Source organism: Musca domestica, unplaced genomic scaffold (genome assembly GCF_030504385.1).
Source record: "Musca domestica strain aabys unplaced genomic scaffold, Musca_domestica.polishedcontigs.V.1.1 1, whole genome shotgun sequence".
Taxonomy (NCBI): Eukaryota; Metazoa; Arthropoda; class Insecta; order Diptera; family Muscidae; genus Musca; species Musca domestica.
The window spans coordinates 30,965,691-30,993,321 of record NW_026712114.1 but is presented as its reverse complement, the minus strand read 5'-3'; the positions used below and the strand labels follow the sequence as shown (position 1 = coordinate 30,993,321).

General features: G+C 33.2%; 2 protein-coding genes, 2 long non-coding RNA genes and 2 other non-coding genes across 6 annotated transcripts; 4 read left to right on the top strand and 2 right to left on the bottom strand.

Moving 5' to 3' along the window:
• Positions 1 to 56: 56 nt before the first annotated feature.
• On the bottom strand, positions 57 to 483 carry LOC131804188 (sarcotoxin-1D-like). The gene is made up of 2 exons (XM_059126691.1): positions 309 to 483; positions 57 to 233 (listed from the first exon to the last, which is right to left on the bottom strand). Exons 1-2 carry the CDS (start codon positions 399 to 401, stop codon positions 138 to 140), a joined length of 189 nt encoding a protein of 62 aa, XP_058982674.1. The 5' UTR covers positions 402 to 483; the 3' UTR covers positions 57 to 137.
• A 4,782-nt stretch (positions 484 to 5,265) lies between these two features.
• LOC101901682 (small ribosomal subunit protein eS7) lies at positions 5,266 to 8,467 on the top strand. The gene is made up of 4 exons (XM_005179646.4): positions 5,266 to 5,396; positions 5,766 to 5,930; positions 6,000 to 6,332; positions 8,162 to 8,467. Exons 2-4 carry the CDS (start codon positions 5,766 to 5,768, stop codon positions 8,243 to 8,245), a joined length of 582 nt encoding a protein of 193 aa, XP_005179703.1. The 5' UTR covers positions 5,266 to 5,396; the 3' UTR covers positions 8,246 to 8,467.
• LOC131803315 (small nucleolar RNA psi18S-1377) lies at positions 7,228 to 7,369 on the top strand. The gene has a single exon (XR_009342519.1). It is a non-coding gene; the product is annotated as a small nucleolar RNA psi18S-1377 (small nucleolar RNA).
• Positions 7,596 to 7,736, top strand: LOC131803314 (small nucleolar RNA psi18S-1377). Its single transcript, XR_009342518.1, has one exon. It is a non-coding gene; the product is annotated as a small nucleolar RNA psi18S-1377 (small nucleolar RNA).
• A 2,504-nt stretch (positions 8,468 to 10,971) lies between the features above and the next one.
• LOC109611941 (uncharacterized) lies at positions 10,972 to 12,006 on the top strand. The gene is made up of 2 exons (XR_002194200.2): positions 10,972 to 11,130; positions 11,683 to 12,006. It is a non-coding gene; the product is annotated as an uncharacterized LOC109611941 (long non-coding RNA).
• On the bottom strand, positions 11,549 to 13,159 carry LOC109611942 (uncharacterized). Its single transcript, XR_002194201.2, has 4 exons — positions 13,145 to 13,159; positions 12,910 to 13,087; positions 11,775 to 12,839; positions 11,549 to 11,704 (listed from the first exon to the last, which is right to left on the bottom strand). It is a non-coding gene; the product is annotated as an uncharacterized LOC109611942 (long non-coding RNA).
• Positions 13,160 to 27,631: the final 14,472 nt, after the last annotated feature.

Sequence of the window (27,631 nt, the reverse complement as noted above, 5' to 3'; positions counted from 1 at the left end):
TTATAAAATACTTCTATTGTATTTCGAAAAGAAATGGCAACAATAAATAAAAAATATTTGTTTTATTTTTTACATTTATTTATTCAAAATAAATAACGCCTATCATATCCTTAAAATTATTTCATGCAAAACCTCCTTTATTTTCCTTTCAACGTTGCTGCCACATCTGTTGCCTGTTGCGCCACACCGATGGCCTGGATGGTGGCATCACGAGTATGTTGGCCGACACGTTCCTTTAAATAAGAAAAATTAAAAATATTAATTCAACAAAACTTGCATTGGAAAATATTTTATCTAAATATACTTACAATTCTCCTTCCGAAATCTTTCAACCAGCCAGCCTCACTTTGTCCCAGGCATACGGCCAAAACCAAAGCAACGAACAAATTATTGAAATTCATTTTTTATGATATTCACAATTTTTAATTGTTTTAATAAATGTAGGTGTTTTGCTTATTATATGTCTTTTTCCAAACTGATAATAACTCTGTGGCTTAACCATCTTTTAATAGACGACATCAACAACAAACATTTGTGATTAATATATTATAAGCTATGGGGAGAATTACTGTTGAAAATATTGTTTGGTGATTTTTAGATGTGTGGTTAATGTGTTTTATCAAATATTTGGTTTTAAATAATATTGAAATTAATAGTTGTCCATGTATAAAAATATTTGAGCAGCTTTTTAACAAATTCTAAATACATTTCCCGAAAACAGAACATGTGCCACAAATTACTTTTTTGGAAAATTGAACAGGTACCCCTTGGGGCCCTGAATGAGAAGGAAAAATATCCGAGTTATCGCTTCTTAAGTTTGGTTAGGGTCAGTTGTATTTTCAGTGCTTGTAAGACCAACCACGATAATAGGTATCAACATGTTTTCTAAATTTGATAATTTGTTCTTCATTGAAAGAAAGTATTTTTTGTCGGAAAGGACCCCGGTACCCTATTATTATACCCTTAGCCATATGGCTAGAGAGGGTATATATCATTCGATACGGCTAAAACGTGTTTCGTCATAATTACGGTTTTAGACCCTAGGTCTCTTTGGACCAAATCTGTTTCAGGACATATTAAGTCGATCTAGTGACGTCCCTCCGTCCGTCTGTTTATCTGTTTGTCTGCCGGCTGGTGCGCACGATAATTCTCGAAGGGAGCATCGGATTCGGTCTATACTTCGTACATTATTATCAAACTTAGATCGACTTCGGAGATGTTCATCGGTCCACCCCTTCTGGTACCTCCCCCACAATAGGTATCGACCTTCAAAAAAGATTTTACTGCACAGAATGGGAAACGATAATCCGATTTTTCTCCAACTTTGCATCAGTGCTAGGTCAGGTGCGGAAGTGGACAATATCTTCTCCATCAAGTACCTCCCCCACAAAGAATCACATTTTTGAATAATTATATCCATTATGAAATGTGATATAAGTGTCCGATTGTTTTCAAGTTTCACACATCCCAATAATTTTACTAACCTAAGGTCTGGTGTTAAGCCACAAAAAGAAATTTTGACACATCTGAATATTTCTGTCAACACAGGATCTGTTGTAAAAGCGAAAGAGATTGGACCATTTATCCTGGTATCTCCCAAAACACATATGGTTACATTTATTTAAATTCAACTCCATGCCATTCCAATCCAAAAGGCTATTCAAATCTCGTTACAGTCAGTCCCAGACTTATTTGAGGTTTATGAGCGTACATTAATAATTTAGAAAACTTAGTTGATTTTTGTGGATAATTTACAAACAATATAAATAGAACTGGCTTAAGATGACTTCCTTGTGGAACACCAGATGGAACATCGATAGATTTAGAATGAAAACTTTCAGACAAAACTATCTGTGACCTGTCGCGCAAATAGGATGAAATCCATAAAACAAGTGTCTATTAAATCATATACGTTCATGTTTAAATAATAGTAACCTATGATGAAATTGATCAAAAGGTTACAAATTATATCAGTTTGTAAGTTGAATAAGATTTTATCAGATAATTAGAATTTTTTCGAATATTTGTATTGGCCATGCAATGTTATTTCGAAATTAGAGATTTCATGGTCAACCACAACAATTATAGTTTTAATTTTTCTGAAAAAAAAACGTTCAAGAAAACAGCGTACATACCTTTTCAAATAGAAAGTCTTTCGCCTTTTTCATTATTCACACCAATAGAGTTCATTTGATATGTGGAAAATAACTCAATACACACAACAATATTTTCACATTTACAATCACTAAATATCGTGTTATTATTACGACGCGTATAAGAATCACTTTTATTATATATTTTCTTGAACTTATGATCAAATATTTAACAATTCAAAATTATTTTTTTACCAATTTGCTAAATTTGTAAATACTACCATTTAAATACAACTCTTAATAAAAGATGACTTTGTCCGTTGATTAACAGGGTTGTATCCAAACGCGTAAATACATTTGCTTGCCTAAATGGTGCCGTTATGCGTAAAACTACGGTGCGTATTGCAGATTGAATCAAAGATATAGAGTTTTGTTATGATGATGTGTTTTCCGTAATTTATTGTAAAATTTTTGTAAATTGTAACAGAATATAAAATATAACAGATTATAAAATATTAATGAGTATAGAATTGTAGATACACACTTGATAACATTTATAAATAACATTATCGTAGAAATGTGTATTTCATGATATATTTGACAAATATTTTAATAGATTTTACATTATAAAAGTCATGATAGAATCTGCATATGTGAATTCCTTGCACAATAATTTTTAAGTTATGGTAGAAGAATACTGGTAGATGAATCAACGCTTGAGAACATTGACATGTCAAAACGTTGAAAACGTTTTTTTTTTTTCAAATTTAGATGTAGATTTGTATATGTTTTCTTATATAACGTCAATCGGAGGTTATTATAATATGCGTTTTTCAAGAATTTTTTCAAATTTGAATAATTTTTCATTCAAAATTGATTTGACAGTTCATTGTCCCATTACCTGTGTCGATGCATCTACCGGTATTCTACCCTGGTTAAGGCATAGAAACCACTTACAGTTCGTTTACATATATGTAAATGTATTAACCTATTGGATTTGGATTAAAATTGCCATTTCCATTGCTTATACTTCAAATAAATCGTCTTGAAGTGGGTTAATCTTGCAAAAAGTTTTAACGTAAACATGTCATTAAATATTAGGGCACAGAAATCACCCATGGTAGAAGAATATAGGTAGATGCATCAACGCTTGAGAACATTGATATGTCAACATATTTAAAATGTTTTATCAAAAATAAGTATATTTTTAAATGTTTTCTTATACTCCGCGAATCGGTGGTTGTTATACTATAAATTTTTCAACAATTTTTACAAATTTCAATAATTTTTCATTCAACATTTTCAATTCCAAAATCGGTTTGACAGTTCATTGTCCCAGCAGCTGTGTCGATGCGAGTACCCGTATTCTTCTACCATAAAAATCACCTTGCAGGTTATGGAACAGAGAAAATTTTTAATATGTTTAAATAATGTTCAAGAATAAATTATTACGTTTAGGTACAAAAAATAACTTACTCATATTTGGATACTGTGAAAAATCCGTGACTTTCCATTTCTTTTAAATTAAAATATGATGAAAAAATTAACAAATAAATGCTTGTTTCAGCACCAACGGTTTAATGAAGACAAGGTAGGTCGTTTTTTATTTAAATAAAAATATTGAGAGAAAAGTGTCAAATGAAAAACTGTTGCATTTGTTATTGGTAAATTTGAAGTTACAAGACTCTATCTTCAGGGTTGTATTTTTCAAATTTAATTGTTGTCCCCTTGTAATTATTGTACCATGATACCAAGTCTTTTGTGACACTAATATTTTCCAGTGGTCTAGGATTTTGAATTGTAATATTCTTGTAATTTACAAGTGTGTCAGTCAAAAAAAGAAATCGTAATGGCCAATTACTAAAGATAGAAAAATATTTTAAATTGGAAATCTACCATGGATTACAGGGTGAAGTAAATTTTCTTGTTTCGTTATCAACGCTCTGACTGCAGATAATTTGTCATATTAAAGTTGTTTGCACAAATTTTCGATACGGCTTTTATTTGGTGAAAACAAAAATGTTATTGGCTTTTCCCCCTTCGCGAATTGAACGATTGAACACTTAAGGTGTAAGTACATAAAGCTGGGAATACATAAAGCGCTTATTTGACTGGCTTAAGTCATCGGCTGGCTTCTTCGTAGAGGAACAAAGGAGTTTTAGGTTGACTTAGTTCGATTTTGACCCTAGGCTCCTTTGTTTATTTCCGAAGAAGCCAGCCGATGACTAAAGTCAGCCAAATAAGCGCTTTATGTATTCCCAGCTTAAGAAGCTTGAAGCTTGGCTAGGCATATTTTGTGACATTTCATAAATACATAAAATCCTGCCGTCGTTTTCCGTTAGAATTTGTTATTAATATGCCTAGCCATGACTTCAAGATTTTTATGTACATGCACTTTTAGGATCATATTTTTGAGAGAACATCCAGGCATTTCATTCGCGCTACTTGACTCATTTCAAAAATGAACAAAACAATAAAATAAATGAAAACAACTTGTTGTATCTAGGCAGGTTATTACATCTTGCCGATAGATATAAAAGTGATATGTCGGACACACAGATCGTTTTTCATTTAAGTATGAACTGTCCGATAAGCAAAAAGTCAGACCATATTTCCTTTATCTTTTAAACGTAAAGTTTACTGAATTCATGCTGCCATATTTTATATTGATAATATAGTAATAACACCAACATTAATTAAAAAAAATGGATAACGCGAAGCTCTTATTTTGTATTGAAGAACTGAATTATCAATTTATTTCACGAAATTAATTACAAATTCCCTTATTGTTTATTATTTTTAAACTAAAAGGAGATGCGTACTCCTGCCATAAAAAACTAATGATTTGTCCCTTTACTTTGCAAAATGCCAAAGGAAAGTAAATGATAAAAGGAAAATGAGTAAAACACTGCTATCCTTTAAATTGCGCTGATATTTTGTGTAAAGATATGTTGTGTGGGAAATATCCATCTTTCCGGAGATAAAGTTTAATTAATTATAATTTAAAATATTGACAACCATTCTATTGCCTCTTAATTTAATAATTTTTACATACATGTTCAATTCTATATTAGTAATTTTCTTCATTTTTATTCCATTATTAAGACAAATCAACTAAACGCCTCAAAGTACGCTTTACTTTTGGTAATAACTACAATACCATTATAACGAGTAAAATACAACCCTTCGAACAACTGCAGCCAACTTTGGATCGTTGTTTGACACTTGCAACGAGTAAATTGAAGGAAATTACTGTTCAGTGGTTCTCTTTTACTTCCTTTTCTGTCAAAATAATTGACTAAGGTTGGTGTATTTTTTGATTGTCTCACAAATAAATACGAAAATATTTGAAAATATCATGAATGAAATGCAAAAATGTGAATAAAAATTAAAAACTAAACGAACAATACAGAAATGTGTGCACAATTGACGGAAATGCTTTGTGAAATTGCAGAGATGCTGTAAGATTGAAAGTGTAGTGCAAACAAGAAAATTAATAAAGCCGTCAAACGGCATAGACGAGACAAATATGTTGGAAATGGAAAATTCATAGTGAATGTTTGATGTGAAATTGTTGAAAATATGTTATCTGCTAAATTAACTTTTTGAATAAATTGTGGAAATCGGTAACTAATCGAAAAATGTTTGTTTTCATTATTTTCTTTGCCGCAGATGATTGGCTCCAAGATTATCAAGCCCGGTGGCGCTGAGCCCGATGATTTTGAGAAATCCATTGCCCAAGCTCTTGTTGAGCTCGAGGCCAACAGTGACCTCAAGCCCTACTTGAGAGACTTGCACATCACACGTGCCCGTGAAATTGAATTCGGCAACAAGAAGGTAAGAAATTGCATGTCCTTTTCGTTTGAATTTCCATTTATTTACATTCTACTTTGTTTATTTACACAGGCTGTCATCATCTATGTTCCCATTCCCCAACAAAAGATTTTCCAAAAGATCCAAATCATTTTGGTTCGTGAATTGGAGAAGAAATTCTCCGGCAAGCACGTCGTTGTCGTTGGCGAACGTAAAATTTTGCCCAAGCCCACCCGTAAGGCTAGAAATCCATTGAAGCAAAAGCGTCCACGTTCCCGCACTTTGACCGCTGTCTACGATGCCATCTTGGAAGATTTGGTCTTCCCAGCTGAAATCGTTGGCAAGCGTATCCGCGTCAAGTTGGATGGCTCCCAATTGATTAAGGTGCATTTGGACAAGAACCAACAAACCACCATTGAACACAAAGTAAGTAGTACACCAAAGGTGGATATCAAAATGCAAGTGGAAATTGGTGAAGTGACAAATGTAGAGGAATTTAGATAAAGTTGAATGGTATTGAAGTTTGAGTTTTTGTTTGTAATACACAAAATTAAATTTGTGTTTGAAGTGTTGACTGAGCATTACAATCGGTGTCGTGACCTCTAAAATCCTCAAACCATTAACGATGTAGTTACCAATTTAAATTGGTTTTTTATAATGGTTCTGAATAGCTTAATAGCTCAAATTTTCACAAATGTTTGTCCAACTACTCGCAGCGTTCTCATGATGGTCGTGTCCACCACCCTAGCAGTCTTGTAGTTAAATCAAGACAGCTCATTGTGAAATTTTTAGAAAATTTCACCAGCATATACCTAGCAAACCCAAGCAATTTAACTATTATTTAACCAGGAATTTCCAAAGGTGATCCAAGACTATGAGTTTCCTTCAAGTTCTGCAAATGTTATCTTTTGAATTAGGACATTGCCTTATTCTTCTCGATACAAAAGGTATAGCTCATCAACACGGATATATGTAAAACTTTTACAATTACTTTTCAATGTAAAGGCAAAGATAATGGCATATTTAAAATGATCTCTAAAAGTTGATAAAGAGTGATTCCAAAAGTTTATGGTAAATCATCTATATTTTGGACTTACCTTTTGATTCGTCAGAGAAACGGAACTTTATAATTGCCTGCTTTTGCTGCAATCATTCGACACCTACTAAGGGACGTCATCTGAAAGCAAAAAAGTGAACATTATTAAATTTGCAGGTACATAAAAGATTTGGACTGACAAAATCCTCCAATACCATCCATCCACTATTACATATCCAAATTCCTGTTTTCTATAGCTTTTTATTTTATTATCCTTATTGTATAATGTCCTTGTGTTATTTGCTGATTGTTATAAATCCAAGATCAGTGATTGTCAAAAAGGACAAATATTAAATACCAATGACTCGTTATTGTTTGAAATGGCCCCACAAAGGTCTTTAAGCATCTCCATACATTGGTGACATTTTATGGTACAAAAAGAAGAAAGGAATAAGAAACCACACTACTTCGTCCTTGTGTTAATTGCTGAATTATGACCACCAGTCACAGTGATCGTCAAAAAGGACACACATTAAAAACCAAACAATACTTTTTCTTTAAAATACAGCTTTGTAATTAAATTACAAGTTGCAAAAACGAAAAGAATTGTTACAATACTAGATTCCTCCGGTTTCTTATTCCTTTTGGATATAGCGTTCTTGTGTTATTTGTTGATTGTCTTTCCATCAAATCAATAATTGTCAAAAAGAACGCATATTAATTATAGGCAACAACTCGTTATTGTTTATACGAATTTTAAAAGTATCAGCATATTCCATTTGTTGTTTACAGTTGGCTTAAGAACTCAGTATCAATACAACAGAGGCCGTCTATTTGCCTCTCATACGTGATGTTTCAGCGTTATGAGATTTCCTACGAAACGGCAGATTAAACAAATTTTTAAATACATAAATATTTCCCTTGCTGTTATATACAAGGGAAATTTTAATTTTTAAATTTTACAATCTTATGGAATAATTTTTTCAATGTACACACTTGCCGTTTATTTGCCTCCCGTAGAAGTGGTTTAACAAAACTTTATGGGACTTCCTACAAAACGGTAGATTAAAGAATTTTTAAAATTTATTAATATTTTTATTGATTTATAACAATATGAATTTTAATTTTAAATATTTACAACGAAACGTTTATAATAATGATTTTATGGAGAAATTTATGAATATATATTAATTGTATTTTTATTTTCCTTTCTTTTTAGGTTGACACCTTCACCTCGGTCTACAAGAAACTTACCGGCCGTGATGTCACCTTCGAATTCCCCGACAACTATTTGACCATGTAAATTGTCAATAAATTATTTTTATAGTCCAAAAACTCCTGTTGTTACGTGTGTCACTTGTTTGTAAGAAAACAAAAATTGATGGGGCTAGACTACAGAAGGAAGCTAATGTTTTGTGAAGGAATTCTGAAATTCAGAAGCTCTTTCACAAACCTGAAAGAGACCACAAAATATTAAGAAATAAAAAAAAAACATTTTTACAAAAGAAAAGTTGTAAAACATAAATGCATTTTGGTTTTTATTTGCTGCTGATGTCTATAATATAAGAGTCTTCAAGGTACACCAATATCAAACTATACTAGGGTGTTTATGAGGAATATGAATTATTGCCAGGATTAATGATGTCGGAATACGATGAACTGAGTGTCTCTTTCATAACTATGCAACCTGTATTGTAAAAAGCGGCAATTTTATTTGCTGGGAATGAATGGGGTTACACGTTATTGCTGAAAGTAAGAAGAACTGAAAAACATTGTTATACCCTCCACCATACTATGGAGGGTATATTAACTTTGTCATTCCGTTTGTAACTCCTCGAAATACTCATGTCAATTCTTGATCAGCGTAAAATTCTAAATCGATCTAGCAATGTCCGTCTGTCTCCCTTTTGCAATGACGCTATCTTTCGAACGAGTTGAGATAGAAGACATGTTTATTTTGCAGGTTATGTTTATAAATGGGCCATGTAAGTTTTCATATAGTCCCCATATAACGGTACCTCCCGATATTCGGTATTTTGATGATTTTAGCGACATCATTCACCGGAATTGTTTCAAATTTGGTATCTGAAATTCGCAATGGATACGAAAGAAAATTTTCTGTGCAGGTCCACGTCTTCGTATAGCTTCCATATAGCGGTACATCCCGATATTCGGCATTTTGACGATTTTAGCAACATTATTCCACGGATTCGTTTCCAATTTCATATTGGGAGATCTCAATTTAACGACATTATTTACAGGAATTGTTTTAAATGTGGTATTTGAAGTTCGTAATGGACACTACAGCCTATTAAATGGTAGTTTCCGGAAGTTTTTTTGAAAATTTTTTAGTTCCTTCCAAATGGTGGAGGGTATTAAAAGTTCTGCCCGGCCAAACTTAGATTCTTTTTTACTTGATTTTATTTAATATGGATTGTATAAACAAATAATGAGTGTGTCTTAATGGAAGCTTTTGTTAGAAATATATAGTGCAATGCATTTAAGCTATATCATAGACACCCAAATGAAGCCTACATTTTAATTTTTTTTTTAATTCTTGGAATGTCCATATTGCCTTTCAATGATAGGCAAATGTATTTTTTTGGATATGTATAGGTCGCATTTTGAAAGAAAAACATTATTGTCCATCTGTATTGCCGTGTGCAATATAACTCTGGCAGGTGAGCAATGTAATTCGAAGGAACAAAAGTTCAAAAAGTTGCAAAACAAGGTGCCAATTCTAAACTTGGCACATCGTAATATTTGGATAATACTGGAATCAGATGCAAAAATTAACAAGATTAGTCCACACAAACAAAAATTAGAATAATAATAACACTTTGAACAACGAACATCCTAATAGTATATAATAAATGGAATATAAAGATAGGAGGCTTTGATTAGGTATGAAAATGGACAAGATCGGCAAAGTCCTTCCTCCCCCACAAACGTACAAAATACTAAAAATTTACCGATTTACTCTCTGAGTTTGTCTTGTTAAAGCGAAGATCATCTATATATATATAAAGTTTATGACTGACTGTGATTCAACGCCCAGAGGAAACGGGTAAAGCTTAAATCTTACAATTTTGAACGATTGTCAGTCTCGGTGCATAGGCGTATGATACAGATGAGTTTTTGGAAATTAGATCATAGAAATAAAAGGGCTCGAATAGTACTAAAAATGTAATATGTATATTTTGCACAAACAGAATCTCCTAGAATTCTGATGCAGTGTACGATAGATGTATAAAAGGGTTTTTGGAAATGCTTTAAGGTTACGAAAAGTTCTTAAAAGTTGCTAAACTTCTAAAATGTTAAAATTTGGATGAAGTTAAAAATATTCAATTCGGTATGGGAATCAAAGTTGGAAAGTAAATTTGAGAATGGTTTAAAAATTTGTACTAAGTGTACGAAATGTGGTAAACGATACTAAATTCGGAACAGTTTGGTTTAGGGTGAACGGATGAAGCTGGATTTTTGAAATTTTGTATTGGGGTCCCTGTTGGTGGTAGGTTTGCGATAGAGGCGGTTTTGGAACTACATTGTGTATTGGATCAACTGATAGAGCTTGAATCTTGAAAATTTGTTATTGAGGTCTCTTTTGGTATCTGAGTTTGAGATATGGAGATGGCTTAGAAAATGTGTACTAGAGGTATAATAGGCCAATTTTCCTTAAAACTGAGAAAGGAGTGGCCGTTAGGTTATTGGGCTATTTTTTTCACAAAATTTGAAGAAGAAAATATTGCCAACATTTGGTTTTAACAGGACGAAGCTACGTGCCACAGTCGAAGCTGCACTCGATTTTCAAAAAATATTTGGCGGACTTTCGTCCTTAAAGTTTTTAAAATATGTAATTTTAAAAAGCCGAGCTACCAAGTGTATACTACTACGAATATTTCAAACACTATTAAAACCGAAAATACCATGGCCTATATAAGGAGGGATAGTAAGCCCACATGGCAACTCAGTTTGCTTTCAAAAACATAATTGTGATTTGAAATTCGAATATAGTCCAATCACAATAGTGCAAAAACTACTGAGTTTATTGTCAAAAGTACTCTTCTTGGCCTTTGTGGGCCCTTCAAACACACTATATATTCTGGATGAGTTCGTGTCAAAATTTCAAATTATTGGTTTTTGATTTATTATTATTTTAGGATATATAAAACCATGGTAAATAAAAAGGTAAGGTAGAGCTACCAGTTGATTGCATTTTTTTTTTCCAAGTGTGCCCGACTTCTGCCAATTTTGTGTATGTATTTATTGTTTTGAAAAATGAAAACAAAATATTTTCAAAACCAATGATTGGAAGACACGTACATTGCGGCTCGCGCATTAAAACTATAAATTTAGCCATAAAATTGAGAGAATGAAGTCTAAATTATTTTAAAAATGAAAAAAAAAAAAAAAAATATGAAAAAACTGAAAACAACTTGTTGTATATAATATTGAATGAGTCTGACAGGAAGCTGGCATAGCCTCAGGGCTGTATTTCTCTTGTTTTACTAAGCTGTCCTATCTCCTTATTGTACCATGGGTCACCCTTTATAGGGCCTTCGAACACACTATATATTCTGAATGAGTTCGTGTCAAAAAAATTTCAAATTATTGATTTTTGATTACTATTGATTTATTATTATTTTAGGATATGTAAAACCTTTCTCAAATATTTACTATTTTCAATTCTATAATTATTTCGCTCTTATGTAAATATCCATTAACGATTTCCCATTTCAGCCAACATGTCTAATATGTATATCTGAAAAGAAATTGGAATGCGATTTAATGTCCGAAAGTTCTACAAATAACATTTATATGTAATCCATTACGTATGTGATTCTGAACATTGACGTTGGGTCTCGGTCCCGGTACCGGTCTTGGTCTTGGTCTCGGTCTCGGACACGCTTTCGGTCTCGGACACGCTCTCGGCCTCGGGGGTTTCTTTGGTAATGCTGTCGCTTGATCGCACCACAATGTCAAGATGATAACAAAAATAAAAACAATTTGAGAAACCTTTAAGAGTTTCATGTTGATTCTTTGGCGTTTTAATATATACTGAAAGTTTTGATTAGCTGTTAATCATGGATTGTAGGAACAACATACATACATAGCTACATATGATGATCAATGATACATATTTACTAAATGATAACATTGTATTAAAAAAAAAACAAATTATAAAACACAAGAAATATATTTTATTATCTCATCTGGTGGATTGTACCAACATAGAATTGACTGTTTCATAGAATTGGATATTCCAATTGTACGATATATTATGGGTCTGTTAAAGAAATGCTATTGTTCGACAAAAAAATGTTGGCTGGCCTATGAAATGGAAAAAAGGAAGGACATTCAAAAATCAACGTAGGAAGTATTAAGGCATGAAGAAGGAGGAAGCACTCCTTTCCATGTCAAAAGCCGGCTCATATTTTTCTCTTATATCTAAACATTCTTAATAATAAACTAAATAAAAATCAAATAAATTAAAAAACAAACGATTGTTGATAAAAAACAAAGTTCCAAGCATACGAAATTTTTTAGAATTTTAAATCAACTATGGAAAATTTTCAAAATTTTGAATCAAATAAAGCGACACCGCCCCTCAACCGCTTGTCTAATTTTATGTTTCTTTCTTTCGATCTTTAAAACATTTGATTTTTTGTTTTGTGTTAAATTGATTAATTTTGAAGATATGTCATAACGCTCCACTTCTCTTGGAAAATCCAACAAATTCAAAATATTCAATAAAAATAATCTCGTATGAAGCTTATGTATTGCCAATTTGAAATTCGTAATATTTATTTTAGACTAGAATTCGGTGTGCAAATCGATAGTATCGGTCGGGTGGTACTCTTATCTGAACGATTTCCCATTTCAGCCAATATGTATATCTGAAAAGACATTGGAATGCGATTTAATGTCCGAAAGTCCTACAAATAACATTTATATATAATCCATTACTTATGTGTGTATTAACATTGACGTTGGGTCTCGATTTTGGTTTTGATTTCGTTTTCGGTTTTTTCTTTGGTAATGCTGTCGCTTGATCGCACCACAATGCCAAGATGATGACAAATATAAAAACAATCTGAGAAACCTTTAAGAGTATCATGTTGATTCTTTGGCGTTTTAATGTATACTGAAAGTTTTGATTAGCTGGTTAATCATGGATTGCAGGAGGAACATACATACATACCTACGCATCTTTCAATGTATTTCCCCTCAAAGAGACTCGAAACCACTACAGATGATTAATGATATTTACTAAATGATAATATTATATTGAAAAAAAAAAAAAAAACAAATTATAAAACACAAAAATATATTTTATTATCTCATCTGGTGGATTGTATCTATATAGAATTGAGGATTTCATAGAATTGGATATTACATTTTTTCATATATATATATTTTATAGGTCTAGAAATGCCTTTGTTCGAAAAAATTTTGGCTAGCCTATGACATGGAAAGGAGGAAGATCATTCAAAAATCAACTTGGAAGTCTGAAGGAATGAAGACGGAGGAATTTATATCAATTATATATCAATCAATTATAGATATTTGTAAAATGTTCGATCTTTAAAACTTTTGATTTTTTTGGTGTTAAATTGATTGATTTTGAAGATAGGTCATAACGCTCCAATTGGAATATAAAAGAAAGTACTACGCTTATAACTCAAGACTCGCTGGTCTGATTTTAACGATTCAGACAAATTCGGAATTGTCTCTTTGCGGAAAAGAATAAAATCCAAAAAAAAAAAAAAAAAAATCATAAAAATGTGAAATTTGAAAATTTTTATTTTGACTTTTGAAATGTCGTGAACATTTTTTCATGGGAATCGAATCTCAAAATAATAGTACATTCTGTTGACAAACTTCGTAAGGACCTTTAAACATTTGCTCTGAAAAATCAGAGAACGAGTTGAATATTTTTTAATTTATTCTTCCTTTTTTTGTCAATTTAATATAATGTACGATGTTTTTTTTCAATTTGGCTTATTATATTGAATTCAATCTTTTTGAACAAAATAAAGAATTATTTTCACCATGGGGTAAGTGAGCCTAAGTTCGGCATGTCCCAGTAGTCGGCACTTTTTATTTTTAAGCCCAAATAAATGAAGCTATTGTAACTAAATGTATTTTGCTTACTTCAAATATATTGTCAGCTATCTTTGTGTACAATTTCGCTAAGGAAAGATGATTTATTCTAATAAAAATTAAATTTTTGTCTGTGAAGGTCCTCAACAATCCATATTCTAAAGAAAAGTACAATAAAGACGTCGATATTAGTTTAACTAAACAAAAATATTATATTTTAATGAATTAATTTATTATTATTAATTATTCTTACAAAAAAATTGGTATGCCGACTGTTGGAAAATGCGATACCGACAATTGGCAAGTGGTGCCGACTACTGGAAAAAAAGCATTGTTTTAATAAAACTACAAATTAATGAAATTTAATAATAAGTTATTAAAAATTGTTTTATTATTGCAAAAAGTATACAAAATTTCGAATCTGAATAAATTAAATTTGTAATTATTTAAATGTTTCACTCAGAATGGTGAGCGATTAAAAACGCGAAAATCCTAAAAGTGCCGACTACTGGTACACTTACCCTATAAAGGAAAGTTATGTTAGTTACTATGCTTATAACACAAGAACGGCTTGACGGATTTTAAAAATTCATACATTTTCGGAATGGAAAAAATAGCGTGAAAATATACCAATAAAAATGTGAATGAAAAAATCTTTTTGACGTGTTTTTTTTTTCAATTTGAAATACCATATTGATATAGTGTAAATTTTTTATTGTTTTGAATTCTGGATGAAATATATTAAAAACAAGTTAAAAATTATCAGTCGGTTTTGCCGACAGACATATTTTATTAGTTAAATATATTTTGACTTCTGTTATGTCTTTTTAAATTATTGACCCTCTATGAAGTGGGTTCTTAGAGAATGGGCCAATATTGAGTTCGTTATGGGGCTCATTTCAAAACATGGATCTACTTCATTCATATGACAATAATCCGTCCAATAAGAACTCAAAATGCAAAGTTCATTGGGACTGCTATCAGTGAAATACCGAATAAAAATAGGAGAGCAAATTGGGTATTTAGTATGAAAAGAATTTATATCCTTCCAGAAATTCTTCCTAAATTTCCAAGATACCTTAAATCGCTTTTGTAGGTCACGATATAGGTCATAACAAACGAATAATTTTAAAATTTAACCATATTTTAAAATTAATTCCGGAAAATGTTGGCAATTTGAGAAGAAACCATCCTTGCAAAAAATGATCACGTTTGGAATAATCATCATCATCAAAGCTATTTTCGGGGTCTTTGCCAATTCTTTCATTTATTTATTGACTGTTATTTGGTATCTTTGTTTCTAAGGGGATAGTAAACCCCTTCTCATAAAATTTTCAATTTTCGGAGTAGGGTCCACCGTGGTCTTGACACATTGTTGTTTGTTTAACCGTCATTGAATTATACTATGATAAAAAGTATGGACTTTATGGCGTCTCCAACGCATAATTAAAATTACAAAAATTCCATTCTTACAGTAATTGTATTTGACAATCGCACAGCACGTTACCTTAAAAATTCCAAATTACAGCTAATTTGAATCGAAAATGTTGCTAAGCACTTTACAATGCTATTATAGATGTTCTATATCATATAGGTTTTTAATACTCAAAGTAAAGCCTATGGCTGAAAAATAAGATCAGGCTATTCAAAATGTCTAACACGGACTGTAGATGAACATCTATTATAATTTTTCCCACGAATATTTATTTCCATTTAGGAATTACTATGGGGTCATTACGTGTTATTAAAATTGTGCCGCTTACGTAAGTCAGATCTGTGATTTATTGTGCTTCAATAAAATTCAATAAAAATAATTTTGAACTTCAAATACCAAAGTTGAAACAATTCCTGTGAATAATGTCGCAAAAATCATCAAAATACCGAATATCGGGAGGTACCGTTATATGGAGGCTATATGAAAACGTGGACCTACATGGCCCATTTACAAACTTAACCTACTGGAAAAATAAACACGTGTGCAAAATTTTAGCCTTCTATCTCAATTTGTTCGAAAGATAGCGTGATTACAACAGACATACATGGCTAAATCGACTTATAATTTTACGCTGATCAAAAATACGTATATTTTGTTGGGTCTGACATGAGTATTTCGAGGAGTTACAAGCGGAATGATAAAGGTCATATACCCTCCATAGTATGGTGGAGGGTATAAAAATGTTATTGAAAACTTACTTTTCTCTTTCATTGATAGGCTAAGTAGTTTCCGAACCGCCCTCGTACTAAACGGTATTATAGCTATTACAATTTGAATGGAGTTGTAATCCTGAAATCTTAAATTAACATTGTACATAGATAGATGTACATAGATGGTAGAAAGTATTTTTGAATTTTTTTTAGTGAAATTAAATTAAATATTGTCTTAATGATAATAGTAGTTAATAAACCCATATATTTATAAAATTCATTTAGATAAGGTTTAGAGTTTCCATGTATTCTGAGACCAATTATAGAATTTAATGACAAGTTGCAGGATAATCAAAGACGGCTGTATGTATGTGAGCATTTCCTCTTTCTATCAGTCATACCTACTACAAATGTAGATGGCGCCACAACAATGACAATTTTTATTGTAGTTAGGTTACAACCCCAATATGCGTTGCCAATCGTATATTAAATATTTGTTAGACAAATACAAAGACATAAAACTGTAAAGGCTGGACAAAATGCATATGGGCTTTAATATACCCTCCATACTATGGTGGAGGGTATAAAAAGGTAGTGTTTAATTTCGGAAGTCATTATTTTCATTTCCTTCATATCTGCATTTGGTCCAACTTTTGAGCTTGAAAACATTTTTATTTTCGCGTTGGAAAGCAACTCCAATGCCTAGATATAAAAAGAAGAAATATTTAAAAATTAATAAAAAAAAAAATCCGAGACTTCTTCCTGTAGTATTGAAAACAGCTTCTCCAAACATTTCCCAGAAGGCGCTTTTTATATCATCCACCTTTTAAATTCTAAAAATACTTTAAATAGACAGGACGGTATATTTGTACTCATGTTTTGATCAGATTAAATGGTATTTGGTACAAGATATTACATATTTTCCCAATATATGCAATTTAAGTAGGCTGGCCAAAGTCTGAATGAGCGAAACTGTTGTGCCGCCCTCTGAAGGGAAAATAAAATAAGACTTCTCCAGCCCCATCTATTGAAGAAAAGTAACAATGTAATGTCCCATCAAAGACATATAATATAATAAGATGGGACCAAAGACATATAATATAATAAGATGGGACCAAAGACATATAATATAATAAGATGGGACCAAAGACATAAAACTATAAAGATTGGACAAAATGCATACGGACTTTAATTTTTCGATCAGGTAATAGAGGGCAGGCGACTTAACAGAAATGCATTGGAAATTTTAGAAAAATATATTATTCCGATATCGCCGAAAAATGGCGGAAATACGCGGAAAAAATTATCAGCTATGATAGACATGCTCTCAAAAATCTATTCCAGAGCATTTCCTTGTATATTGTATAGATAAAAATCAGCAACAACCCTTAAAAAGTGTCAGCTCTGTTAAATTATAACATAATGCTATGTCACGATATCGTGACATAACATATTTTTCCATTACAAACGCCATCTATTGAAGAAAAGTGAAAATGTAATGTCACATCTTATTATATTATATGTCTTTGATGGGACATTACATTGTTACTTTTCTGCAACAGATGGCGTTGGTAATGGAAAAATATGTTATGCCACGATATCGTGACATAGCATTATGTTATATTTTAACAGAGCTGACACTTTTAAGGGTTGTTGTTGATTTTTATCGACTCAATGAACAAGGAAATGCCCTGGAATAGATTTTTGAGAGCATGTCTATCATACTTGATATTTATTTCCGCGTATTTCCGCCATTTTTCGGCGATATAGGAATAACATATTTTTCTAAAATTTCCAATGCATTTCTGTTATGTCGCCTGCCATCTATTACCTGGTACAAAAATTAAAGTCCATATGCATTTTGTCCAATCTTTATAGTTTTATGTCTTTGGTCCCATCATCTTTGATTCGAATTAGTATATGCTAATGTATTGAACACAGGGAGTGTCAGATATTTTAATAAAAATTGTAGTACATCTCTGCACCACATATCAGTTTTGAACTTTAGCTGTGTAAACTGTTTTTATACCCTCCACAATACTATGGAGGGTATATTAACTTTGTCATTCCGTTTGTAACTCCTCGAAATACTCATGCCAGACCCAACAAAGTATATATATTCTTGATTAGCGTAAAATTCTGAGACGATTTAGAGATGTCCGGCTGTCTGTCTGTCCGTCTGTCTGTCTGTTGTAATCACGCTATCTTTCGAACAAATTGAGATAGAAGGCTAAAATGTTTATTTGGCCAATCGGCAGGTCATGTTCGTAGATGGGCCATGTAGGTCCACGTTTTCACAACGGTACCTCCCTATATTCGGTATATTGCTGATTTCAGTGGGATTATCCACGGGAAATGTTTCAAATTAAGTATTTGAAGTTCGAAATGTTCGAAATGTTTATTTGGCCAGTCGGCAGGTTAAGTTCGTAAATGGGCCATGTATGTCCACGTTTTCACAACGGTACCTTCCTATATTCGGTATTTTGCTGATTTCAGTGGGATTATCCACGGGAATTGTTTCAAATTAAGTATTTGAAGTCTAAGACAGAAAATTATCTATGCAGCTCCACGTCTTCGTATAGGCCCCATACATCAGTACCTCCCTATATTCGGTATTTTGACGATTTTAGGTACTATACTCGTATTTGAAGTTCGTAATGGATGCTACAGCCTGTGACAGAAAATTGTGTATGCAGGTCCAGGCCTTCGTATAGCTGTGGTATAACGGTACCTCCCCATATTCGGCATTTTAATGGTTTTAGCGACATTATTCACCGGTATTGTTTCAAATTTAGTATTTGAAGTTCACAATGAATACTTCAGCCAAAGACAAAAAATTATCTGTGCAGGTCCACGTCTTCGCATAGCCCCGATATAAGGGTACCTCCCGATATTCGGTATTTTGACGATTTTAGCTACATTATTCACCGATCTTTTTTTAAGTTTTGCATTTGAATATTGTAATGGCTTATGACAACAGTTACTTATGCAGGTCAATGTCGTCGTATTGACCCTTATATAACAGCTGCATTCGGTATTTCTAGATTTTAACAGAATTTTATTGTTTTTGAGAATTACCGAATTCTTTCCTAATGGTGGAGGGTATTCAAAGCATGTCATTTATAATCTATTCATTTTCCATTGAAATATGAGCTTACTTTACAATTCGTGTTACAATTTTCAGTACTTTAAAAAAAACCAAATCACCTACAACGACCATGGGACATGCTTATTGATATTGCTCAGACATGCACATTTGCATTGTAATTACAATTTTATTTTATCTACAAACATTAAAATAGGATATAATTAATATGAACCGTTTATAAATGTAAAAATTACATGCAATCTTATGGAAAGTGACATATGACCGGTGATATAGTTATTGCATGCATGGTGCTTATATTTTGAAAAAAGGTAAATTCAAATTTCCGTTACATAAAAAAATTAAAACCCACATTTAATTTTCAGAAAACTGAAGTTGATGGTCTAAAAATCCTCATTTTTATTTAATCCATTCCAATTTTCAATGGTTATTGAAAACCAAAAGATAAAAATATTCTTTATCAAATTCAAGAAAAGAAATATATTTTTTGAAAACCTAGTGTGGCTTTGGCCTTCACAACATCAAAAAATCTCATTCCAATTTCAGATTTCCAGCCCTTTTTCTTCCTCAAATACCAAAGCTAATACATTTTACTACTTTTCGCTATTTTTGGTACGAATATCAAAATATCCCGCCAAGAATCAACAAAATTTCACAAAAGTTGGTTCTAATGCCAAGCAGAATCCGTTCACGCAATACCAAATTTAGTATCACTCGTGCACAGGTGTACATATTTCGAACAGTAGTATTAATTCAAAATTTCAGTATTCCAGGTCCATCGGTTCACCCAAATCTAAATTGTACCAATTTTACTACGTATATGAATGTAAATCCCAATCCTACACTCTGGCATTAATTTTATTTCCAAATGTCAGGATACCAGCTCTATTGGTTCACCCAAATGCAAATTAAGTACCATTTCCAATTTCCATAACTACCTACACTCCAATAGAAATGTTATTTCCAAATTACCGAATTCCAATTCTACAGGTTCTCCCAAAATTGATATTGTACCAAATTTAGTAGCATTTAGTACACATAAGAACCAATTTTCTAAAACTATCTACGTACCTCAGTCCTACGATGCAATAGTAAACTTATTCCCAAAGTTCAGGATTTCAACTCTATCGGTTCTCGCAAGACTTCAATTGTACCAGATTTAGTATTTTCTAAAACTGTCTTTCTATTCTCAATCCTGCAATAGTAACATTATTTCCGAATTTCAGAATTCCAACTCTGTGTCGGTTCTCCCAATACTAAAATTGTACAAATGTAGTACCATTTAATAGTACGAATTTCCAAAACTTCCTACATACCTCAGTACCTACAGTGCAGTAGTTTTTGAAGAATTTAGTCGTCTACACGACTAAATTCTTCGAAAACTACCTCCTTACAGCCACCCTACTCCTTAACCTTGATTTTTATTCCAAACATAAAGTTTTTAAGTCTAATCGTATCAAAAACCCAGCCTGTGAAACCTTCGGACCAAGAGTGTCCCTTACCCAAAATTTCAAAATTCTAACTTTAGCCGTTTCGTCTGGGAGTTGATGAAATCTTAAAATAGTTGACCGAAATAGTCCTCAAAATCCTAGTAAAATGTAAAAATTCAAAGGAATCTTAATCCGAAAAAAGCTTAACTCTAGTCTAGTAAAAATTCTTCAATTTTTTTTAAATTTTTTTCCAGTAGTAAGTATTTTTACACTGATTCCGGGAAACTATTTTTTTCTTTGGGGACGGACCCTGGATCACTGATTTTTGACCCGAAAGTCCGGTTTCAAGACCCGGATCCACTTACCCGATGTAGACAATATAGGTATAGTTTGTTATATTATTTAAAGCTGTTCGGATGTTATAATCAAATTATTGATTTTTTGGACCTGGATTTTTTTATAAAAAGTCCCCAAAAGTCGAAAAAGGGTTCATTATGGGGGTCAACAAAATTGCTGCCAATTTTTTGCTGACATTCTGACCTTTCCAAAATGCAAAGATATTCTCTTCTGGGTATGTTCCACACCGACTAATGCGAACCAAAGTTCGGGTAAGTGCATCTGGCTCCAGCCCGGGACTTGAAACCAATCAAAATTCTGGGTCCCGGGTCTGACCCCCAACAAAAAATAGTTTCCCGGAATCAAGGTATAAATACCTACCTCTGGAAAATTTTTCGAAACAATCGAAGAGTTGTTCCTCCGAAAATCTCCAAAAAAGAAAGTATGAATGATAGAAAACAAGTTAAAAAGCAGTAAGTTAGGCCGGGCCGAACTTTGAATACCCTCCCCCATTTGGAACGAATTTGGAAATTTAAAAATATTTATAATCCTTAAAAAATTCTGTTAAATTTTAAAAATACCGAATATTGCCGTTATATTGGGGTCTATACGACATGGACCTACATAGACATTGTTTGCCATTAGCCATTACCATATTCAAATTCGAAACTTGAAATAAACGGTGAATAATGTGGCTAAACTCATCAAAATATCGTATATAGGGAGGTACCATTATATCGGAGCTGTGGGAAGACCTGGACCAGCATAGACAATTTTCTGTCACAGCCTATAGCATCCATTACTAACGTCAAATACAATATCTCAAACAATTTAAGTGGGTATTGTACCTAAACTCGTCAAAATACCGAATATAGGGAGGTACTGATATATGGGGCCTATACGAAGACCTGGACCTGCATAGACATTTTTCTGTCACAGACTGTAGTTCCTATTACGAACTCTAAATACGTAATTTTAAACACTTCCGGTGAATAATGGCGCTAAAATCATCAAAATACCGAATTTTGGGAGGTACCGTTATATGGGAGCTATACGAAGACGTGGACCTGCACAGATAATTTTCTGTCATAGGCTGTAGTATTCATTACAAATCTCAAACACCAAATTTGAAACAATTTCGGTGAATTATGTCGCTAAAATCATCAAAATACCGAATATAGGGAGATACCGTTATATGGGGGCTATATGAAAACGTGGACCTACATAGCCCATTTACGAACTTTACCTGCCTACTGGAAAAATAAACATGTGTGCAACATTTTAGCCATCTATCTCAATTCATTCGAAAGATAGCGTGATTACAACAGACAGACGGACAAACAGACGGACAGACAGACAGACGGACATGGCTAAATCGACTTAGAATTTCACGCTGATCAAGAATATATATACTTTGTTGCGTCTAACATGAGTATTTCGAGGAGTTACAAACGGAATGACAAAGTTAATATACACTCCATAGTATGGTGGAGGGTATAAAAATGTTGTACTGCGTAATATTTTCTTTCAGTAACCTGCACGTTTAATAGAGAACTTACCTATGTGTGCAGAAGCTAATTACCTTTGCAAAAAATGCAAATGAATTATAAAATTTTACTTGCAAGAAACTTTGTTCTTTCCATTATATTTTTCTACGTTAAGAAACCAACGCCTTAGGTTGCTGTAGATGTACGCTTTTAGTTTGAATGCTAATATAAATTACAACCGCATACACAACATTGCAAAGGACTTACTTGCCCTCCTTAATTCATTGGAAAAATTGTAGAATTTCATCTTGCAAACTGATGTGTATGTGTGCGGGGTGAGTGTGAAATGGAATATTTTCTTTCCAACAATGTCCATTGAATGGCATCATTGACTTATTTTTTTCTTCTTTCAATTTTCAAGAAATTGAAATCATCAACCATCACATTGTCGTCACACATACTCTCTCTCTCTGCTCATTTAGTGGGTGACAGGATATTCATTTAAAAGCAAATTGCCCCACAACAGGCAACTATAAAATTAGGTTACAATTTTATGACTGCCATTGCTGCTGGGGCTGCTCCGGCTGCCATTAGAGCGATGTGAGAGAGCGGGAAATAATTTCAATATTAAATTCCAGAGGACAACATAAAAATTCTATTGCTGGTAATTTTTTTCTGTATTGTTCTTTGGTAGTGTCATGGATATTGTTTTGATTTTTTGGTGGCCGGATATAATTTGAATTCACTACGGTTTCCAGCGTCAGACAGGCATCGAGACAAATATCTAATAATTCCTTATCGGCAAAACACTTTTGAGGTGTGTCAACACTATTTTTTCTAGTTTTTTGTTTATTTTTTTCTTTTCATTTTGCGCCATAGCTTCTTCGATAACAATATTTTGATGGCGACAAACGAAAAATGTGGGTTGAACACCTGCACGCTATCTCTCAGAGTGAGTAGACCGGCCAGCCGGCTGGATGTTGTTATTTACGGGATACGGCAAATAAATACATCACGATATTTACACATGTACTTTGAGATTTTTGCAGACCCAAAGGTCTCCCTGGCTGTAGATGATAAGAAAATTGGAAACATATGGTAGAAATTTTAGTTTTTTCAGCTGATTAGTCATTGATGAGTTTTTCGCAAGAATTGGTTAAATATTTATTTTTTCCCTTGCTTATCTCCGGCAAAGATTTCAAAAGCTTATAATTTATTTATTTAAGCCAATAAAAGGAATTAGTTAAGTGTTTCATATCTGAAATGGAGGAAAATATTGAAGTGTGTTATCCGTTGTAAAAATTTGCAGGTGGTTCTATTTGAGTGTTGTTTGTTTTTTGTGGAAAACTTCCACATGAATATACAGTCAGATATGCGTCACTATAATGGGACTTATTTTAATCTCTCGGGCAGTATGAAACGGAGATTTAGTATTGTAAAAATGGTTTTGGAGGATATAAAGATAGTGGAGAAAAAAAGCTAAGCTAAGGCTAAAGTTCACTAGTTTTTTTTTGTTTTGATATATTCTCCTCCATCCTATACTTTATAGCAGTCGAAGTGAGTAGCCAATGTAGCCCAAACTGAATGCATCGTACTATTTGTATTACGTTCGCTATGATCGATCCTATATTACTCTCGACCTTGTAGCATTCCTTTACATCCTATATGAAGAGAGATCAATGAGATTCACAGTTAATTATTTAATTAATATCTGTACCCTAACATTTTTACATATAACGAATATTTCGATATTTTTATTTTATTTAATATTCTCCACCATGAAAAGGAGGGAATATTAACTTTGTCATTCCGTTTGTAACATCCCTAAATATTTGTCGTAGACCCTAAGTCTAAGTAGATTTAACCATATCCGTTTGTCTGTTTGTTGAAATCACGACACAGCCCACATTATTTGACTTGGGGCTTTAAAATTTGGCAATTTGTGTTGTGTCTAGGATAGTTGGTATTGAAAATGAGTTATATCGTTTTGGCATAGCCGCCACGTAACGGTACCTCCCGATATTCGGTATTTTGTGTAACAATTGGTATTTGTAGGTCATAATAGGTTCTAGCTTCGGTGACGAAACATTGTATATATAGGTCCAAGTTTTTCTACTTCCGTACCGCACCCATATAACGGTACCTCCAGATATTTTGACGATTTTCCACGGATTTGTCTAAAAATTGATATTTCTAGTTCATAATGGGTTCTATCTCCGATGGCGAAACGTTGTATGCATAGATCCACGTTCTTGCACAGCCCCCATATAACGGTACCTCCCGATATACGCTCTTTTGAAGATTTTTACCACAGTTTTCCACGAATTTGTTTAAAAATTGGTATTTGTAGGTCATAAAGGTTCTAGCTCCGGTGACGAAACATGTATATATAGGTCCACGTTTTTGTATAACCCTCCTATAACGGTACATCTCGATATTTTGACGATTTCTGCCCCATTTTCCATGTATTTTCGAAAAATTGGTATTTGTTGGTCATAATATTTTCTAGCTTCGGTGACGGAACTTTGTATACATAGGTCCACGTTTTTGTATGGCCCTTGTGTTTCAAATTCGGGCTATACGAAGACCTGGACCTGCATAGACAGTTCTCTGTTATAGGCTGTAGTCTCCATTAGGAACTTCAAATACGAAATTTGAAACGATTCCGGCGAATTATGTCACTGAAAACAGCAAAATACCGAATATAGGGAGGTTATATGGGGGCAATACCTCAATGTGGATCTATATAGCCATTTTCAATAGCAAAAGTCGTACCAAACACACATTTGAGTAAAATTGTATCAGCCTACTTCAATTCATTCGAAAGCTGAAGTGATTTCCAAAGACGGACAGATGGACGATCATCGTTAAATCGACATCAAGATACATCGACTTAACATACCCTCTATACTATGGTGGAGGGTATAAAAAGGGCGTATATAGCTGAAACGTGGCTTCAGCTATAGAAATAACCGTGTCTAATAAATATGCCCAGTTATTAGAGGAATCAATACGTGAATTGGCGGATCTACGGGCCTGAAGGTTGTTGCCAATGTTGATCTTAGAGAAAGGATGTCATTATTGAACGTCCATATTCAACGAGACCCTAAGTCAAACAATGATGAGAATGAGAGTAAATGCCATGTCTTGCAAAATTAAGTGCAGGATCTCAAGTCTAAATTGATGGCTGCTGAGGGGAGATCACATGTAGCAAGTATTCTAACAAATCATATCGTAAAGTCTTTGGAGAAGGAAGTAAAGCTACGGAGGGTGTTTCCTCTTCGGAGGAAGCCCGAAAAAAAAATCAAAAATTCAAGCCAGGATGAGAGCGTTGTAGAATAAAAACATCATTACTAAATTTAATAAACTTGGGGAAGAACAAGAAACAAATCCTGGAGACAGGAAAGGGTAGGTATCAACCACTAATGAGCCGAAGTGAAAAACGAATCAAGAAGTTCTAATTGGGAACGAAAGAAAACCAGTAAAAATATGTACTGCACAATATATGAATACCCTTCACCATTTCGACCGAATTTGGCAATTTTCAAAAAAATAAAATCTGGTGAACAATTCTGTTATAATCTTAAAACTACCGAATGTAGCCGTTATATTAGAGTCTATACGCGACGTGGACCTGTACAGGAAACTATGGCTATAAGCCATTACAATATTCAAATGCGAAAATTGGAAAAAATCTATGTTGGTACCCTGGAGGTAGGAATTATATTCCCTTAGTATTACTAAATACATTTTTAGATGTGCAATTTCATAATTGGCATATGAAACTAATTACATAAAAAACACATTTCAGATTATTATCTTTACTATGACGATATTCTTTTTATTAAAATTAATAGTAAATGGATTAGCTTTTTTTCTTTTCAATTTACTTAAACAATTTTCATGGGAAATTCCGTGTCATTGACATGGAGAGACATAGCGATATACACAGCTCAAACAGAAACACCTCCCACACTGGCAGGCAGCAATCAAATTTCAAAATGACACGCAAAACGTAAATTTTCTTTTTTGATAAATTCTTTGCAAGCCCAAAAACGAAGACGAAGGACATAGTCAATTAATGTCCCAATGGACAACAAGACAAGACACGCACGCATTCCCAACACCGTGGGTCTAATGTCCAAATAGACGCCAATCAAATGACATTCTAAAATCAATTGAGACGACAACAACAACAAAAACATCTACTAACACAATTTTAACCTGACTAACAAACAAAACTGTCGCAAAATTACGCAGTATCGAAATGCTTGAGAATTGTGCCGATAGTGTCGGCGAACATAACAAGTTCAAGCGTGACTATATTAATATTTCATTGCCAAGCAATTGTGAGCGATTTGTAAATAAAATTTAATTCAATTAAAGGATATTTTCTTTAGTAAATTTTTATGAGGACTTTGGCATTGACCTCGATATTTGAAATTATTTTCTGGCATTCAGCAGCAAGGCTGCGGAGGATATATATACAGGGTGAAATAAAAAACTGCAACCAACTTCAGATAGCTGTCATTTCTAAGCCACTCGTCCTCGTAATGGAAATTTAGGGTGATAGTGTGATTTCTTTATATTTGGCTGGAAAACCACAAGTGGCTATCGTTAGAGCACTCCAGCATTTAAATGTGAAAAAATATTTTGTGTCTCGTACCATTGCTCGTTACCGCGATACTGGCAGCGTAGCCCGACGTCAAGGAAGTGGACGGAAGAAAACAGCAACATCAGCGGAAATGGTTCAAAAAGTGAAAAAGCGGTGGCCGAAAATGGCTCCTGAGCTGAACATATCGCAATATTTCATTCGGCAAATATTGAAAAATGAGCTCGGGGTAAAGCCATTGAAACTCAAAAAGTGCAAGAACTTAGACCGCAACATAAAGAAAATAGACTCATAAGAGCTAAAGAGTTGCTTCGCTTGGCCGAAAGTGGGAACCGCCGAATTTGGTTTTCTCCGATGAGAAAACAACGAGTCCATTAGTTTGTAAACCAACAAATGATTGTGTTTAGTTGCCAAAGAGGTCAGCTTCGGTTGGCCACCAGAACTCAAGCGACGGCCATGGTGATGGTGT

Coding starts and splice junctions, on each gene's coding strand:
- LOC131804188 (XM_059126691.1), bottom strand. CDS start 401: ATGAATTTCAATAATTTGTTCGTTGCTTTGGTTTTGGCCGTATGCCTG. Junction 234..308: donor AAGATTTCGGAAGGAGAATT/GTAAGTATATTT, acceptor TCTTATTTAAAG/GAACGTGTCGGCCAACATAC.
- LOC101901682 (XM_005179646.4), top strand. CDS start 5,766: ATGATTGGCTCCAAGATTATCAAGCCCGGTGGCGCTGAGCCCGATGAT. Junction 5,931..5,999: donor TTGAATTCGGCAACAAGAAG/GTAAGAAATTGC, acceptor TTATTTACACAG/GCTGTCATCATCTATGTTCC. Junction 6,333..8,161: donor AAACCACCATTGAACACAAA/GTAAGTAGTACA, acceptor CTTTCTTTTTAG/GTTGACACCTTCACCTCGGT.